The sequence below is a fragment of the Poecile atricapillus genome, chromosome Z (assembly GCF_030490865.1).
Source record: "Poecile atricapillus isolate bPoeAtr1 chromosome Z, bPoeAtr1.hap1, whole genome shotgun sequence".
In the NCBI taxonomy this organism is placed as follows: domain Eukaryota; kingdom Metazoa; phylum Chordata; class Aves; order Passeriformes; family Paridae; genus Poecile; species Poecile atricapillus.
This window is the reverse complement of record NC_081289.1, coordinates 289,824-307,926: the sequence shown is the minus strand read 5'-3', so window position 1 is coordinate 307,926 and position 18,103 is coordinate 289,824. Positions and strand designations below refer to the sequence as shown.

The 18,103-nt window shown below is 71.1% G+C and overlaps 1 protein-coding gene across 1 annotated transcript; it reads right to left on the bottom strand.

Annotated features, from left to right (window-relative positions):
* Window positions 1–21: 21 nt before the first annotated feature.
* On the bottom strand, window positions 22–13,210 carry LOC131573644 (inosine-5'-monophosphate dehydrogenase 1-like). The gene is given in 17 exon segments (XM_058827796.1): window positions 22–731; window positions 912–928; window positions 1,735–1,818; window positions 2,400–2,543; window positions 2,620–2,764; window positions 2,913–3,056; window positions 3,553–3,648; window positions 4,103–4,193; window positions 5,469–5,668; window positions 6,855–6,942; window positions 7,911–8,038; window positions 8,041–8,116; window positions 9,614–9,688; window positions 10,128–10,229; window positions 10,887–10,935; window positions 11,700–11,795; window positions 13,128–13,210. Coding segments are annotated over 17 exon segments (1,659 nt in total). The 5' UTR covers window positions 13,148–13,210; the 3' UTR covers window positions 22–627.
* Between the last annotated feature and the right edge of the window lie 4,893 nt (window positions 13,211–18,103).

Below are 18,103 nucleotides of genomic sequence, written 5' to 3'. Positions count from 1 at the left end.
TAACGGGACAAGCTCCGATGCTCCAAGGCTTTATTGCCACCCGGACCCCGCGAGCCCGGGGGTCCCCCGAGGGGGAGGCCACGGCCCGTGGGGGTCCCCGGGACACTGCGGGGGTCCCCTGGGGGCTGTGGGGGTCCCCCATCCCCACTCGGGGCTCAGGGGGTCCCCCATCCCCTCTCAGGGCTCAGGGGGTCCCCTGGGGGCTCAGGGGGTCCCCCATCCCCACTCGGGGCTCAGGGGGTCCCCCCATCCCCTCTCGGGGCTCAGGGGGTCCCCTGGGGGCTCGGGGGTCCCCCCATCCCCTCTCGGGGTTCAGGGGGACACGGCCCTGCGAGCTCCTCGGTGCCAGGGAGGGTCTGGGGGTCCCCGCGGGGTTTGGGGGGGTCCCCGCCCCATTTTGGGGGGGCTGTGGGGTCCCTGCACCCCCCTCCCTGGAGGGGTCGGGGAGGTGCCCCGGGGACTTTTGGGGGGGTCCCTGCACCCCCATTTCTGAGGGCTCAGGGGATCCCCCTCCCCTGTGGCGCCCCGGGGGGATTTGGGGGCTCCCCGCACCCCCAGTTCCGGGGGGGTTTCTGGGGTCCCCCCGGGCTTTGGGGGTGTCCCCATTTCGGGGGTCCCAGGGCAGCATCAGCAGCGCCGGTGTCGGGGGGCCGGGGGGGTCCCCGCAGGCTCCGGGCGGGGGGCGCCGGCCCGGGGAGCCCCCCCCTCCTCAGGGCAGCCTCCTCTGGGCACTGGGGGGACACGGGGGGGCTCAGGGGGGGGAAGGGAACCCCCAAACCCTTCTGGGGTGGTTGGGACCCCCAAACCCCAGAGCCTGGCTGGGAAATTGGGGGTCCCCCCCCTCCCCCAGCCCCCCCCCATCGGTCGGGAGGGGATAAAGGGGGGGTCCCCGGGGGTCAGCAGGTACTCACAGGGCAGGACCGTGAAGCTGCGGGGGAGGGGAAGATGAGGGGCTTGGGGGGGCACAGGAACCCCCCCACACCCCAATCCCCCATCCCCGGCACTGGGGAAACTGGGGGTGCCCCCAGACCCAGAGCTGGGGCAACTGGGGGGTGGGGGCTACGAGTGGGATCTGAGGCGGTGCCTTCTTCAGCCCCCCAAAACCTCCCCCGAAGCCCCCCAAAACCTCCTCCAACCCCTCTCAGCCCCCCAAAACCCCTCAGCCCCCCCAAACCTCCCCAACCCTTCTCAGCCCCCGAAAACCTCCCCCAAAACCCCTCAGCCCCCCAAAACCTCCCCAGAAGCCCCCAGCCCTCCAAACCTCCCCCGCCCCCAAAAATCCCCCCCAGCTCCCTCACAGCCTCTACCCCTCACAGCCCCCGAAGACCCCAGCCCCCCAAAACCTCCTCCAACCCCTCTCAGCCCCCCAAAACCTCCCCCAAAACCCCTCAGACCCCCAAAACCTCCCCAACCCTTCTCAGCCCCCGAAAACCTCCCCCAAAACCCCTCAGCCCCCCAAAACCTCCCCAGAAGCCCCCAGCCCTCCAAACCTCCCCCGCCCCCAAAAATCCCCCCCAGCTCCCTCACAGCCTCTACCCCTCACAGCCCCCGAAGACCCCAGCCCCCCAAAACCTCCTCCAACCCCTCTCAGCCCCCCAAAACCTCCCCCAAAGCCCCTCAGACCCCCAAACCCTCCCCCAAAGCCCCCCCAAACCTCCCCCGAAGCCCCCCAAAAGCTCCCCCAACCCCTCTCAGCCCCCCAAACCCCCCCCCGAAGCCCCCAGCCCCACTCACGAGTGCAGCCCGTGCACGCCCCCCTCCACCTGCGCCGCCACCGTCCTGCGCTCGAACTTGAGCTCCCCCGCGAACATCATGGACCTGGGGCGGGGGCCGGTGGGGTCGGTGGGGGGCGGAGGGGACGGTGGGCAGGGGTCGGGGGGCGGGGGGGTCGGGGGTGTCGGTGGGGGCGGTGGGCAGGGGTCGGTGGGGGCGGTGGGGCCGGTGATATGGGTGGGGTCGGTGGGGTCGGTGGGCAGGGGCCGGTGGGGAAGGTGGGGTTGGTGATGCGGGTGGGGCCGGTGGGGTCGGTGGGGTCGGTGGGGCCGGTGGGGTCAGTGGGGTCGGTGGGGCCGGTGGGGTCAGTGGGGTCGGTGATGCGGGTGGGGTCGGTGGGGTGGGTGGGGTCGGTGGGGTCGGTGGGGCCGGTGGGGTCAGTGGGGCCGGTGGGCAGGGGTCAGTGGGGTCGGTGGGGGTCGATGGGGTCGGTGGGGCCGGTGGGGGTCGGTGGGGTTGGTGGGGTCAGTGGGGTCGGTGATGCGGGTGGGGTCAGTGGGGTCGGTGGGGTCGGTGATGTGGGTGGGGTCAGTGGGGTCGGTGGGCAGGGGTCGGTGGGGTCGATGGGGTCGGTGGGGTCGATGGGGTCGGTGTTTGCCCCCCGCCCGCCCCCAGCCCGCACTGACCGGAGCGCGGAGAGGCTGCGGGCTCCCAGGTCCTGGCAGCCGTGCTGCAGCCCGGCCAGCAGGTACGGCACGAACTTGTGGATGGAGCCCTTGTCCTGCACCGAGCCCGACACGCCCTGCGCCACCTTCACCGCGTCCCCCTCGCTGCGGGGACACGCACGGGGGGCTGGGGGCGCGGCCGGCCCGCGGCGCCCCCTCCCCCGGGACCCCCCCCCGGTACCTGAAGTAGCGCTTTTGGCTGCCAGGACCCTGCTCCATGGCGTCCAGCGAGCCCATGCCCCGGTACTGCTTCAGCCGCACGCCCTCCGAGAAGAAGAACTCGCCCGGGGCCTCGGTGGTGGCCGCCAGCAGCGACCCCATCATCACTGGGGGGGACGCGGGGTCAGGGACCCCCGGCGGGACCGGCCGGGGGCTGCGGGAGCCCCCCCGGGGTCACCGGGCTGGGCCGGGGGCTGCGGGAGCCCCCCCGGGGTCACCCCCCGGGATCCCCCGGTCCCCTCCCCAGCCCCTCACCGGTGGAGGCTCCCAGTGCCAGCGCCTTCACGGCGTGCCCGGGGCTGCGGATGCCACCGTCGGCGATGACAGGGACACCGAAACGTCGCGCGTACTCGGCCACGCGGTACACGGCGGTGGCCTGGGCACGGCCACACGCCAGCACTGCCATGGGGACAGGGACAGGGACAATGTGAGGGACACGGCCACAGGCCAGCACTGCCATGGGGACACTGACAGGGACAGGGACACTGTGAGGGACACGGCCACAGGCCAGCACTGCCATGGGGACAGGGACAGGGACACTGTGAGGGACACAGCCACACGCCAGCACTGCCATGGGGACAGGGACAGGGACGCTCCGAGGGACAGGGACACTGTGAGGGACACGGCCATGGCCTGGGCACGGCCACACGCCAGCACTGCCATGGGGACAGGGACACCGTGAGGGACACGGCCACAGGCCAGCACTGCCATGGGGACAGGGACAGGGACGCTCCGAGGGACAGGGATCAGGGACAGGGGGACAGCGGGTACAGGGACACTCCGAGGGACAGGGACACTGTCAGGAACAGGGGATGAGGGACAGGGGGACAGCAGGTACAGGGACACACGGAAGGGCACAAAGGGGACACTGTGGGGGGCCCGGGGTGTCACCCACCTTCCTGGGTGATGCAGATGGAGCCGCTGCCCATCCCCACCCGCAGCGCGTCCACCCCGGCGTCGATCAGGTTCTTGGCCTGGGCTGCTGTCACCACTGCAGGGGACACCCCAAAATGACACCCCAACACTGGAGGGGACACCCCAAAATGACACCCCAAAATAGCACCCCAAACACTGCAGGGGACACCCCAAAATGACACCCCAACACTGCCTGTGACACCCCAAAATGACACCCCAACACTGCAGGGGACACCCCAAAATGACACCCAAAAATGACACCCCAACACCGCCCAGGGCTCCCTGAACCCCATCTCACCGCTGTGGGGGTGCACCCCAAACCCCGCACCCCAAAACAGCCCAAAAGTGGCTCCCCAAACCCTGCCCCACCCTCCCCACCCCAAACCCTGCCCCACCACGATGGGGGCACCTCAAAAACAGCGAACCTGGCGCCCCAAACCCCACCTGAGCCCTGCAGGGGACACCCCAAATCCCGCCCCCCTTTTGGGGTCCCCCCGTTTCCCCCGGCGCCCCCCGGGCCGGGGTCTCACCGTTGCCCCCCACCACCTGCAGCTCGGGGTACTTGGCCTTGATGTAGCGGATCATGCTCAGCTGGAACCGCGAGTTCCCCTGCGACGAGTCCTGGGGGAACGTTTGGGGTGCAGGGCGGGTTTGGGGTGCGGGGCGGGTTTGGGGTGCAGGGAAGGTTTGGGGTGCAGGACGGGTTTGGGGTGCGGGGCAGATTTGGGATTCAGGGCGGGTTTGGGGTCCGGGGCGGGTTTGGGGTTCGGGGAGGGTTTGGGGTGACCCGGGGGAGGGAGGGGAGCAGCGGGTTGGGGTTCAGTGAGCAGGGGGTACCCCCCAGAGCCCTCCTCCTGTTTTGGGGCACCCCCCCCCCAGCACAGGCAGCTCCACCCCCAGATCCCATCCCCTCCCTTTTGGGGTGCCCCCGCACCCACCCTCCTGCATCAGCGGCTCCATCCCCGTCTCCCCCCTCCCCTCCATCCCTGCCCGCTTTTGGGGGCCTCCCATTTCTGGGGATCCCCGTTTCTGGGGTCACCCCCGCCCCATTCCTCAATCTTCATCCCCCCGGTTTTGGGATGCTCCCCCTCCCCCATTTCCGTGTCGCCCCTTTTTCATTCCCCCCCATTTTGGGGTCTCACATTTTTTGGGGCGCCCTCACCCCCGCCATTTTCGGGGACCCCTCCACACACCCCAGCACCGCCAGCCCCACCCCCTGCCCCAGCAGCTCGGGCCCCCTCCCCTTCCTCCCCCTCATCCCTTCAGTCCCTTCGGTTTCGGGGTTCCCCGGTTTGGGGTGCCCCGGTTTGGGGTTCCCGGTTTGGGGGTCCCCCCGGTTTGGGCTTCCCCGGTTTGGGGCGCCCCGGTTTGGGGTCCTCTCGGTTTGGGGTTCCCCGGTTTGGGATCTCCCCGGTTTGGGGGTGCTCTGGTTCGGGGTTCCCGGTTTGGGGTTCCCGGTTTGGGGTTCCCGGTTTGGGGTGCCCCGGTTTGGGGTGCCCCGGTTTGGGGTGTCGGGTTTGGGGTTCCCCGGGTCTCAGGGTTCCTCGGTTTCAGGGTTCCCTGGTTCGGGGTGCCCGGTTTGGGGGTTCCCTGGTTCGGGGTCTCCCCGGTTTCGGAGTCCCCCGTTTCGGGGTTCCTCGGTTTCAGGGTTTCCCGGTTCGGGGTTCCCCGGTTTGGGGTGCCCGGTTTGGGGGTTCCCTGGTTCGGGGTCTCCCCGGTTTCGGAGTCCCCCCTGTTTCGGGGTTCCCGGGTTTCGGGGTTCCCCGGTTCGGGGTTCCCCGGCTCTCGGGGTCTCCCCTGTTTGGGGTTCCCCGGTTCCCCGGTTCGGGGTTCCCCAGCTCTCGGGGTCCCCCCCCGGTTTGGGGGTCCCCGGTTCCCGGTTCGGGGCGCACGCACCAGCACCACGAGGTCGGTGCCCGCCTGCACCAGCAGGTCCAGCCGGTATTTGTCATCCTCGCGGGTGCCGATGGCGGCCCCGACCCGCAGCTGCTTCCGCCCGTCCTTGGAGGCCGCCGGGTGCTCCCGGTTCTTCTTCAGGTCCGTGCGCGCCATCAGCGCCACCAGCTCGTCACGGCTGTTGACGATCGGCAGCTTCCCTGCGGGGACAGCGGGGGGACAGTGGGGACAGCGGGGGGACAGTGGGGACAGCGGGGGGACAGTGGGGACAGCAAGGGGACAGCGATGGGACAGCGAGGGGACAGTGGGGACAGCGAGGGGACAGCAGGGACAGAGATGGGACAGCGAGGACAGCGAGGGGACAGTGGGGACAGCAAGGGGACAGCGATGGGACAGCGAGGGGACAGCAGGGACAGAGATGGGACAGCGGGGACAGTGAGAGGACAGCGAGGGGACAGTGGGGACAGAGGGGGGACAGTGAGAGGACAGTGAGAGGACAGTGAGGGGACAGCGAGGGGACAGCGGGGACAGAGATGGGACAGCGGGGACAGTGAGGGGACAGCGAGGGGACAGCGGGGACAGAGATGGGACAGCGAGGGGACAGTGGGGACAGCGAGAGGACAGCGAGGGGACAGCAGGGGGACAGTGGGGACAGCTCTGCCGGGGACAGCTCGGTCGGGGACACGGGAATCTGGGGACAGCTCAGGGACAGCGGGGACAGCTCGGCTGGGCCATGGCAGTTTGGGGACAGCTCGGGGACAGCTCGGCTGGGACACGGGAATTTGGGGACAGCGGACACGGAAGGGCTCCCAAGCACAGGGCCATGGTGGCCACCAGCTCGTGGCTGTTGGCCACCAGCAGTGGCTCCCCTGGGGACACGGGGGACAAGGCGGGGTCACCCCGGGGTCACCCGGGGCTGGGGGGGCTGCAGGGACACGGGGACATGGATTGGGACAGGACTGGGGGACACAGGGCTGACCCCAGGGACAAGGAGGGGACCTGAAGGACGGGCCACCAGCTCAGCAGTGCTGGCCACCAGCAGCCCTGGGGACACGGCGGGGACAATGACACCAGGGGAACGGGGCCTGGGGGACAGGGGACATCAGGGGTGCCCAGGGTGACACGGAGGGTCAGGGTGACCCAGGGTGTGCTGGGGAGGTGACAGGGAGGGGACTCAGGGGGTGACGGGGACGTGGGGGGGGTGGCAGGGGACTCAGGGGGTGACAGGGGGGGTGACAGGGGGGTGGCAGGGGACTCAGGGGGTGACAGAGGGGGTGGCAGGGGACTCAGGGGGTGACAGGGCGGTGGCAGGGGAGTGGCAGGGGACTCAGGGGGTGACAGGGAGGTGGCAGGGGACTCAGGGGGTGACAGGTGTCCCCACTGCACCTTTCTTGCTGCGCTGCAGGATCTCGTTGGCCTCTTTGAGGGTGACACCGGCTGGGGCCACCACCAGGTCCCTGCGCTTGGTCATCACCTGGGGACACAGGGACCCAGTCGTGTGTCACTGGCATTGCCACCACCGCTGTCACCAGCCCTGGCAGTGCCACCATCACTGTCACCAGCCCTGGCAGTGCCACCACCGCTGTCACCAGCCCTGGCACTGCCACCACCGCTGTCACCAGCCTGGCAGTGCCACCACCGCTGTCACCAACCCTGGCACTGCCACCAGCCCCAGCGCTGTCACCTCCAGTGCCACCAGCACTGTCACCACTGCTGTCTGTCACTGTCACACGCGCTGCCACCAGCGCGGGCACAGCCACTGTCACTGTCACCTGCGCTGTCACTGTCACCTGCACTGTCACCTGCACCGGGGGCCCAGGGCCCCCCACCCCTGCCACAGATCCCTGCAGCCTCCAACCTCCCCTGCATCCCATCCCTGCCCCACATCCCATCCCTGCCCCACATCGATCCCTGCCCCACATCCATCCTGCCCCACATCGATCCCTGCCCCTCATCCATCCCTTGCCCCACATCCCGACCCTGTCCCACATCCATCCTGCCCCACATCCATCCCTGATCCACATCCCAACCCTGCCCCACATCCATCCCTGCCCCACATCCATCCCTGACCCACATCCATCCCTGCCCCACATCCCATCCCTGCCCCACATCCCATCCCTGCCCCACATCCATCCTGACCCACATCCCATCCTGCCCCACATCCATCCTGCCCCACATCCCATCCTGCCCCACATCCCAACCCTGCCCCACATCCATCCCTGCCCCACATCCCATCCTGCCCCACATCCCATCCTGCCCCACATCCATCCCTGCCCCATATCCATCCCTGATCCACATCCCAACCCTGCCCCACATCCCATCCCTGCCCCACATCCATCCTGCCCCACATCCATCCCTGCCCCACATCCATCCCTGCCCCACATCCCATCCCACCCCTGCCCCACCCTCCTCTCCCTCTGTCCCCGCTGTCCCCAGCCCCACCTCTGCCAGGGGGGTGGCCCTGTCCCTCTCCCGCAGGAAATCGATGTCACGGGAGGTGACGATGCCCTCGAGCCGCCCCCCCAGGCGCCCCGAGTGGGTGACCGGGACCCCCGAGAAGCCGAGCCGGCCTTGGCGTCCCACACGTCCCCCACGGTGTGCGCGGGGCTCATCACCAGCGGCTCCGTGATGAAACCCTGCTCGAACCGCTGGGGACACGGGGACAGCGTCACGGGGGGACGGGGACACGGGGACAGCGTCACGGGGGGACAGGGACACGGGGACAGCGTCACGGGGGGACGGGGACACGGGGACAGCGTCACGGGGGGACAGGGACACGGGGACAGGGACACGGGGACAGGGACACGGGGACAGGGACACGGGGGGACGGGGACACGGGGACAGGGACACGGGGGGACAGGGACACGGGGACAGCGTCACCCGGGGGGACGGGGACACGGGGACAGGGACACGGGGACAGCGTCACGGGGGGACGGGGACACGGGGACAGGGACACGGGGACAGCGTCACGGGGGGACGGGGACACGGGGACAGGGACACGGGGACAGCGTCACGGGGGGACGGGGACACGGGGACAGCGTCACCCGGGGGGACAGGGACACGGGGACAGCGTCACCCGGGGGGACAGGGACACGGGGACAGGGACACGGGGACAGTGTCACGGGGGGACGGGGACACGGGGACAGCGTCACGGGGGGACGGGGACACGGGGACAGGGACACGGGGACAGGGACACGGGGACAGGGACACGGGGACAGCGTCACGGGGGGACAGGGACACGGGGACAGGGACACGGGGGGACAGGGACACGGGGACAGCGTCACGGGGGGACAGGGACACGGGGACAGGGACACCCGGGGGGACAGGGACACGGGGACAGGGACACCCGGGGGGACAGGGACACGGGGACAGGGACACCCGGGGGGACAGGGACACGGGGACAGCGTCACCCGGGGGGACGGGGACATGGGGACAGCGTCACGGGGGGACAGGGACACGGGGACAGGGACACGGGGGGACAGGGACACGGGGACAGGGACACGGGGACAGGGACACGGGGGGACGGGGACACGGGGACAGCGTCACGGGGGGACGGGGACACGGGGGAGGCTCAGGGACACGGGGACTCAGGGACACGAGGGGGGCTCAGGGACACGGGGACAGGGACACGGGGGGACAGGGACACGGGGACAGGGACACGGGGACAGCGTCACCCGGGGGGACAGGGACACGAGGACAGTGTCACTGGGGTCTCAGGAACACCGAGGGGGGCTCAGGGACACGGAGGGGACAGTGTCACTGGGGGCTCAGGGACACGGGGACAGGGACACGAGGGGGGCTCAGGGACACGGGGGGGGCTCAGGGACACCGAGGGGGGCTCAGGGACACGGGGGGGGCTCAGGGACACGGGGACAGGGACACGAGGGGGGCTCAGGGACACGGGGGGGCTCAGGGACACCGAGGGGGGCTCAGGGACACGGGGACAGGGACACGAGGGGGGCTCAGGGACACCGGGGGGGCTCAGGGACACGGGGACAGTGTCACTGGGGTCTCAGGGACACCGAGGGGGGCTCAGGGACACGGGGACAGGGACACGGGGGGTGCCGATGGCCACCAGCCCATCCCCACTGGCGGTGCCGGGGCTCTGGGTCGGGGGTCCCAGGCCGGGAGCCCCCCGGGCTCACCTTGACCTTGCGGACCTCGCTGGCCTGGAACTCGGGGGTGCAGTTGTGGTGGATGATGCCGATGCCGCCGTTCAGCTGGGGGGGGGAAAAGGGGGGGGCAAAGGGGGGTCCCGGCTTCCTGAGCCCCCCCCGTCTTTGTCCCCGCATCCCTCGGGGGCCGCGCCCCCCGCCCAGAGCCCCCCGGTGCCCCCCAGGAACTCACAGGAGCCCCCCCAGTCTGACAGAGCCTCCCCCAGCCCAGAGCCCTCCGCTGCCTCCACAACCCCCTGGCTGCCCCCCCAGTGCCCCCCAGTGTCCCCCAGTGCCCCCAGCCCCCCCAGTGTCCCCAGTGTCCCCAGTGCCCCCAGTGTCCCCCAGTGTCCCCCCAGCCCCCCCAGTGTCCCCAGTGTCCCCCCAGTGTCCCCCAGTGTCCCCAGTGCCCCCAGTGTCCCCCCAGTGTCCCCAGTGTCCCCCCAGTGTCCCCAGTGCCCCCAGTGTCCCCAGCCCCCCCAGCCCCCCCAGTGTCCCCACTCACGGCCATGGCGATGGCCATGTCCCCCTCTGTCACCGTGTCCATGGGGGATGACACCAGTGGTGTTTTCAGGGTGATCGTTCGGGTCAGGGCTGACGTCAGGTCCTGGGGGAGGGGAGCACCCCTGAAATCCCGACCCCCCCTCAATGACCCCCCTCAATGACCCCCCTCAGTGATCCCCTCAGTGACCCCCCCTCAATGACCCCCCCTCAGTGACCCCCCTCAGTGACCCCTCGAGGGATGGGGGTCCCTGAGCCCCCCCGTACCCCAAAACCTGCGGGGACCCCAAGGGTGTCCCCCCAACCCCAGAACCACGGGGGGGCCCTGGAGGGGGATGGGGTCACCCAGGGGAGGGGGTCCCAAGCCGGGGGGAGAGCACGGGGGGGGTCCCAGGGGAGTCCAGGTGGAATTTGGGGGGGTCCTGGGGGGTCCAGGGGGGTTCCTGGGAGTTCCTGGGGGTTCCTGTGGGGTCCTGGGGGGTTCTGGGGTGTCCTGGGGCGCCCAGGGGGGTTCAAGGTGGTCCAGGAGGGTCTTGGGGGGTCCTGGTGGGTCCAGGGCAAGTCCAGGAGGTTCCTGCGGGGTCCTGGGGGGTGCAGGTGGATCTTGGGGGGTCCAGGGGGGTTCCTGGGGGGTCCAGGGCGGTTCTGGGGGGGTCCTGGAGGATTCCTGGGAGGTCCTGAGGGTTCCTGGGGGTTCCTGGGGGTTCCTGCGGGGTCCTGGGGGTGTCCAGAGGGGGTCCTGGGGGTCCCGGGGGTCACTCACCACCTCGTCAGCCGTGAAGTCGATGTAGCCGGGGAGGATGAGGAAGTCACTGTGGGGGGACAAACGGCTGGGACCCCCCTGGCGCCCCCCAAACTGACCCAGAGCCACCGGGGGGGGACGAAAGTGTCCCTCGAGGGCCCCCCCAGGAGGGCCGAGGGAGGGGGGTGCGAGTTGGGGGGGTCTGGGGGTTCCTGGGGGGTCAGGAGGGGTTTGGGGGGTCAGGAGGGGTTTCTGGGGGGTCAGGAGGGGGTTTGGGGGGTCAGGAGGGGTTTCTGGGGGGTCAGGGGGTTTCTGGGGGATTGGCAGTGGGGGTGTGGGGGGGGGGTCAGGGGGTTCTTGGGGTGGGGCCTGGGAGTCCCTGAGGGGGCTCCTGGGGGTCACTGGGGATTCCCTGTGGAGATTCCCTGGGGGTCACTGGGGGGTCTCTGTGGGGATTTCCCAGGGGGATTCTCTGGGGGGATTCCCTGGGGGTCACTGGGGGATTCCCTGGGGGTCACTGGGGGATTCCCAGGGGGGATTCCCAGGGGGGTCACTGGGGGATTCCCAGGGGGGATTCCCAGGGGGATTCCCCGGGTGGATTCCCTGTGGAGATTCCCTGTGGGGATTTCCTGGAGGGATTTCCCGGGGGGATTCCCTGGGGGGATTCCCTGGAGGGATTCCCCGGGGGGGTGTTGGGAGGTTCCGGGGGGCTCAGGCGGTCCCGGGGGGCAGCCGGGGGGGCCGGGCTGTGCTCGGGGGGGTCTGGAGGAGGCGGTGAGGGTCAGGTGGTGCCGAGGGGGGGTCAGAGGGTTTTGGGGTGGGGGTCACCCGCACTTGTAGGTGAGGCCATCGGCGCAGGCGAAGAGCTGCTGGGCCGTCAGTCCGTCCTCGGGCACGTACCCGGCCCCGCTGATCAGCTGCTGCGCCATGCTGGGAGGAGGCTGGCACCGAGACCCCCGGGACACCCCCCCGGAACCCCCCCCCGAGACCCCCGAGACCCCCGAGCACCCCAGGGACCCCCAGAGCACCCCTGGGACCTCCCCGAGACCCCCCGAGCACCCCCCCGGGACTCTCCCGAGCACCCCCCAGAACCCCCGGGACCCCCCCGAGACCCCAGAGACCCCCGGTACCCCCCGAGACCCCCAGAGACCCCCGGGACCCCCCGAGCACACCTGGGACCCCTCAGAGCACCCCCGAGACCCCTCAGAGCACCCCCGGGACCATCCAGGGACCCCCATCCACCGCCGCACCGGGACCCCCCCGGGACCCCCATCCACACCAGGAAGCTCCCAGGGGACTGAGACCCCCACCCACAGCCGCACCGGGGTCCCGTTCCCGGGGGGATCTCGGGGGCCGATCCCGGTCCCGTGGGGGTGTCGGGGGGCCAGTCCCGGTCCCGGTCCCGTTCCCATGGGGGTCTCGGGGGTCCGGTCCCGTTCCCGTGGGGGTCTCGGGGGCCCGGTCCCGTTTCCCGGTCCCGTTCCCGTGGGGGTCCCGGGGGCCCGGTCCCGTTTCCCGGTCCCGGTCCAGGTCCCGTTCCCGTGGGGGTCTCGGGGGGTCCGGTCCCGGTCCCATGGGGGTCTCGGGGGGCCGGTCCCGTTTCCCGGTCCCGTTCCCAGTCCCGTTCCCGTGGGGGTCTCGGGGGCCGGTCCCGGTCCCGTTCGGGTCCCGCTCGTTCCGCTCCCGCAGCAGCCCCGGGCAGGGCGTGGCCGGGGGCGGGGCCATGGGCGGGACCGGGGGGCGGGGCCGTACCCGAGGGGCGTGGCCGGGGCCGGTACCGGCCGCCGCAGCCCCCCCCCCCTCCCAGCCTGCCCAGCGCCTCCCGGTGCCCCGGGAGCGGCCCCGGCGCTCCCAGCGACCCCCCCCCCGGTCCCCAGTGCTCCCAGTAACCCCCGCCGCTCCCAGCGCCCCCACTGCCGCCCCTCCCAGCGCCCCCAGGAGCGCCCCCCGCACCCCGGTACCCCCGGTACCCCCGGTACCCCCCGCCCCAGCGCTGCCCCCCGGCCGCGGCAGCCCCCAGCGCCCCGCCTGGACCCCCCGGTAACGCCCCGGGGTCCCCTCGCTGCTGCTCCCTCCCGCCCCAGTAACGCCCCAGTCCCTCCCAGTTCCCCCCTAACCACAGCCCTTCCCTCCCCCTGTGCCCCCCGGGAGCCCCCCGGTGCCGCTGCCCCCGTCCCGGAGCGCCCCAGCAGCGCCCCAGTTTCCCCCAGTGTGCCCCAGTGTCCCCCAGTGTCCCCCAGTACCTCCCAGTACCCCCCCTACCTGGGCTCCCCCTCGCCCATGGCGCTGAGCGCCGCCGGGGGCGGGGCCTCGGGACCACGCCCCTGACCACGCCCCGCCAGGCCCCGCCCCCGCCAGACACCGCCCCTCGCCAGGCCACGCCCCTCACCGGGCCACGCCCCTCACCGGGCCCCGCCCCTCACCGGGCCCCGCCCCCGCCAGGCCCCGGCCCCGCCCCCCGCCAGGCCCCGCCCATCTGCCACACCCAGGCCACGCTCCCGCCGAACCCCGCCCCCTCTAGGCCACGCCCATCGGCCACGTCCCAGGCCACGCCCCTCCAGGCCACGCCCCCTCCAGGCCACGCCCCCCGGCGCTTTGGGGCCCCCCCCCCCCAGCCCCGGGCTCGGGGTCCCGCTCTGCTCCGGGGTTCGGGGCACCCCAACCTCTCTCCTGGGCACAGCCCGGGCTTTGGGGTGCGATCCTTCATTTTGGGGGCTCCCATTTCTGGGGTCTGTGTTCCTCTGCTTTGGAGCCCCCCATTTTGTGGTGTGTGTGCCTTTGGGTGCCCCCCCATTTTGGGGTGTGTATTCCTTTCCTTTGGGTGCCCCCCATTTTGGGGTGTGTTCCTCTGCTTTGGGTGCCCCCCATTTCTGGGGTGTGTGTTCCTTTCCTTTGAGAGCCCCCCCATTTTGGGGTGCGTGTTCCTTTCCTTTGGGAGCCCCCCCATTTTGGGGTGCGCCCCCCTGTTTTGAGTGTTCTCTCTTTTGGGTTCCTCATTTCTTGGGGGGCAATCCTGGGTTTAGGGCGCCCCGCTCCGTTTCGGGCGCTCCCCGATTTTGGGGGGACGCTGTTCTGTTTCGGGGTCCCCCGTGCCCGGGGTCACTCTGGGGACAGCCCGCGGCCCCCGGGATTCTCTGTGCGGCCGTTAACGGGACCCGGGGGATGGGGCGGGAAAGGCTGAGAGCACCTGAGCACCTGAGAGCACCTGGGCACCTGAGCACCTGTGGGCACCTGTGGGTACCTGTGGGCACCTCTGAGAGCACCTGGGCACCTGTGTGAGCACCTGTGGGCACCTGAGCACCTGTGGGCACCTGTGGGTACCTGTGGGTACCTGTGGGCACCTCTGAGAGCACCTGAGCACCTGAGAGCACCTGGGCACCTGTGGGTACCTGTGGGTACCTGTGTGAGCACCTGAGCACGTGGGCACCTGTGGGCACCTGTGGGTACCTGTGTGAGCACCTGTGGGTACCTGTGAGCACCTGAGCACGTGGGCACCTGTGGGCACACGTGGGTACCTGTGGGAGCACCTGAGTGCAGCTGAGCACCTGCGTGCCCTGTGTGAGCACCTGTGAGTGCCCTCTGTGCACCTGTAGGAGCACCTGGGCACCTGTGATCAGCTGTGAGTGCCCTGTGTGCCCACCTGTGTGTGCCCTGTGTGCCCACCTGTGTGTGCCCTGTGTGCCCACCTGTGTGTGCCCTCTCTGCAGCTGTGTGTGTCCCGTGTGCGCCCCCCGTCCCCGCTCGGGGGTCACCCCACACAGCCCCGTGTGCCCCCCCGGGCCGGGTGGGGGTCCCGGCCCCGCGCCCCCCGCAGCCAGGCCCGGGCAGGGGGGGCGGGAGCGCGTCCCCCCCACCCCCCAAGGTGACCCCCAGGGTCAGCACCGGGACCCGCTGGGGACAAACGGAGCCCACCCGGGGCACCGGCACGGCACCGACCCCTCCCGGCAGAGCCCCCCCGGGCCTGGCCCCGGCACCTCCGGGACCCCCGGTACTGACCCCCGGCACTGACCCCCGGCACTGACCCCCGGTACTGACCCCTGGGACCCCCGGCACTGCCCCCCCCGCACTGCCCCCCCCGGCACTGCCCCCCCCGCACTGCCCCCCCCGGCACACACAGAGCCCCCAGACCCCCCCTTGCCCCCCCCGTTACCTGCCCTCCCCCTGTCCCGCGTGGGTCCCCTCGCCCTCGGGGGGGTCTGGGGGGGCTTCCATGGCGCGGGGGGGTCCCGGGGGGTCCGTGGGTGCCGCTGCCGGCGGGACCCGGTGCCGCGGGAGGGGGGCGGTGCCGCCCCCTCGGCTCCGCCCACCCCGTGGGGGTTGGGTCGCGTCACGGGGGAAACTGAGGCACGGCGCGGCGCGGGGGTCGCCCCACGTTCGCGGGGAGGTCACAGAGGGGGGGGGGACATTCGGGGGGGGCTCCCCCCGTGCCCCCCCCACTCGCCGCCCCTCCGCTCTCCCCCAGCCCCACCGTGGGGGGGGGTGGGTCGCACTGCCAGCCCCTCCCGAGCCGCGCGGGGGGACACGCGGGGGGACGCGACACGCGGGGGTCGCGGGGGGGGCTCGGGGGGGGTCGCAGCCTCTGTGCCCCCCCCATTCTCCCCCCCCCGGGCCATTTGCAGCCGCGGCAGCTGCCGGGGATTAACGGGGCCGGGATTAACGGGGGATTTGGGGGGGGGCGGGGGGGCGGGGGAGGGGCAGGAAGGTAACGGGGGGGGAGCAGCGCTGCTCCGCCCAGCGCTCCCAGTATAGACCAGTATAACCCAGTATAGGCCAGTATAGACCAGTATAACCCAGTATAGACCAGTATAACCCAGTATAGACCGGTATAACCCAGTATAGACCAGTATAACCCAGTACAGACCAGTATAACCCAGTACAGACCAGTATAACCCAGTATAGACATCCGAGTGCGTCCCAGCGCTCCCAGTATAAACCAGTATAAGCCAGTATAACCCAGCCATCCGAGTGCGTCCCAGTGCTCCCAGTATAAGGCAGTGCGCACAGCTCTCCCAGAGCTCCCAGTACAGACCAGTACAGCCCAGTACAGACCAGTACAGCCCCCGAACTCCCGGAGCACCCAGTGCTCCCAGTGCCCCCAGTGCCCCCCAGTGCTCTCAGTGCTCCCAGTACACGATGGCCCCAGCATTCCCAGTGCCCCCAGTGCTCCCAGTGTCCCCCAGTGCTCCCAGTACACGATGGCCCCAGTGCCCCCAGTGCTCCCAGTGCCCCCCAGTGCTCCCAGTGCCCCCCAGTGCTCCCAGTACGCGATGGCCCCAGTGTCCCCAGTACACGACGGCCCCGGTGTCCCCCGTGGGGATTGTCACGGTGCCGGTGACCCCGCCGGAGGTGACCCGCCGGTGCCGGTGACCCCGGGGATTAGCGACAAACGCCAGCTCAAGCCTCTTAACCGGGGCCACCCACGGGGTCACGCGTGGGGGAAGGGCGCGCCTCGGGGACCCCCACGGCACCCAGGGGACCCCCGGGGACCCTCCGCACCCCAGAGCCCCCCGCGGCACCCAAACCCCGGGCGTGGCACCTCCGGCACCCTGGTGGCACCCACGGGACCCTGGTGGCACCTCGGGGACCCTGGTGGCACCTCCGGGACCCTGGTGGCACCTCGGGGACCCCGGTGGCACCTCCGGGACCCTGGTGGCACCCACGGGACCCTGGTGGCACCTCCGGGACCCTGGTGGCACCTCGGGGACCCTGGTGGCACCTCCGGGACCCTGGTGGCACCCACGGGACCCTGGTGGCACCCACGGGACCCTGGTGGCACCTCGGGGACCCTGGTGGCACCCACGGGACCCTGGTGGCACCTCCGCCCCCCGTGACCCATCAGCCCCCCCCTCGGGGCCCTCCCCACGCGGGGCAGGGGGACCCCACGCGCCCCCCATGGGGACCCCCAGGCAGGGCCCCCTGAAGGGACGCGGCGCCTTTAAGGGGCGTGGCCATAAAAACCCCGCCCCTCCAGTGGGCGGGGCCACGGGGAACGCGGGAAACGTCCGAATGGGAGCGGGGGGACTGTGACACCCTCCCAGTGCATCCCAGTGACCCCCAGTGCATCCCAGTGACCCCCAGTGACACCCCAGGATATCCCAGTGACCCCCAGTGCATCCCAGTGACCCCCCAGGATATCCCAGTGACCCCCAGTGCATCCCAGTGACCCCCCAGGATATCCCAGTGACCCCCAGTGACACCCCAGGATATCCCAGTGACCCCCAGTGCATCCCAGTGACCCCCCAGGATATCCCAGTGACCCCCAGTGACCCCCCAGGATATCCCAGTGACCCCCAGTGCATCCCAGTGACCCCCAGTGACACCCCAGGATATCCCAGTGACCCCCAGTGCATCCCAGTGACCCCCCAGGATATCCCAGTGACCCCCAGTGCATCCCAGTGACCCCCCAGGATATCCCAGTGACCCCCAGTGACACCCCAGGATATCCCAGTGACCCCCAGTGCATCCCAGTGACCCCCCAGGATATCCCAGTGACCCCCAGTGACCCCCCAGGATATCCCAGTGACCCCCAGTGCATCCCAGTGACCCCCAGTGACACCCCAGGATATCCCAGTGACCCCCAGTGCATCCCAGTGACCCCCCAGGATATCCCAGTGACCCCCAGTGACACCCCAGGATATCCCAGTGACCCCCCAGTGATTTCCAGTGCATCCCAGTGACCCCCCAGGATATCCCAGTGACCCCCAGTGACCCCCAGTGCATCCCAGTGACCCCCAGTGACCCCCCAGGATATCCCAGTGACCCCCAGTGACCCCCCAGGATATCCCAGTGACCCCTCAGTGATTTCCAGTGTATCCCAGTGACCCCCCAGTACACCCCAGCGCTGCCCAGTTCCCACCAGTGTGTTTCCAGCTCTTTATTGTTCCCCCCGCGCCCCCTCAGCACTCGATGGAGTCCTCGAGCAGCTGCAGCAGCGGGGGGGGCACCCGGGGGTCGCTGCCCCCCCCCTCCTCCAGGCTCTCCTCGCTCACCTCCTCCAGCGCCGGCAGCGCCCCCAGCGCCGCCCCCCAGGGCCGCCCCCCCGGCCCGGGGCTGCCCCCCCCCTCGGCGGGACCCCCCGGCACCTCCCCGGGGCTGGGGGCGCGGGGGGGGCTGGGGCTGGCGCGGGGGGGCGGCGGGGACCCCCCCGGGGATCCCCCCCCGGGCGAGCCCCCCCCCGGGAGCCCCAGGGAGTTGGGCTGGGTTTTGGGGGTTTTGGGGGGCGCGGGGGGCGCCTGGGG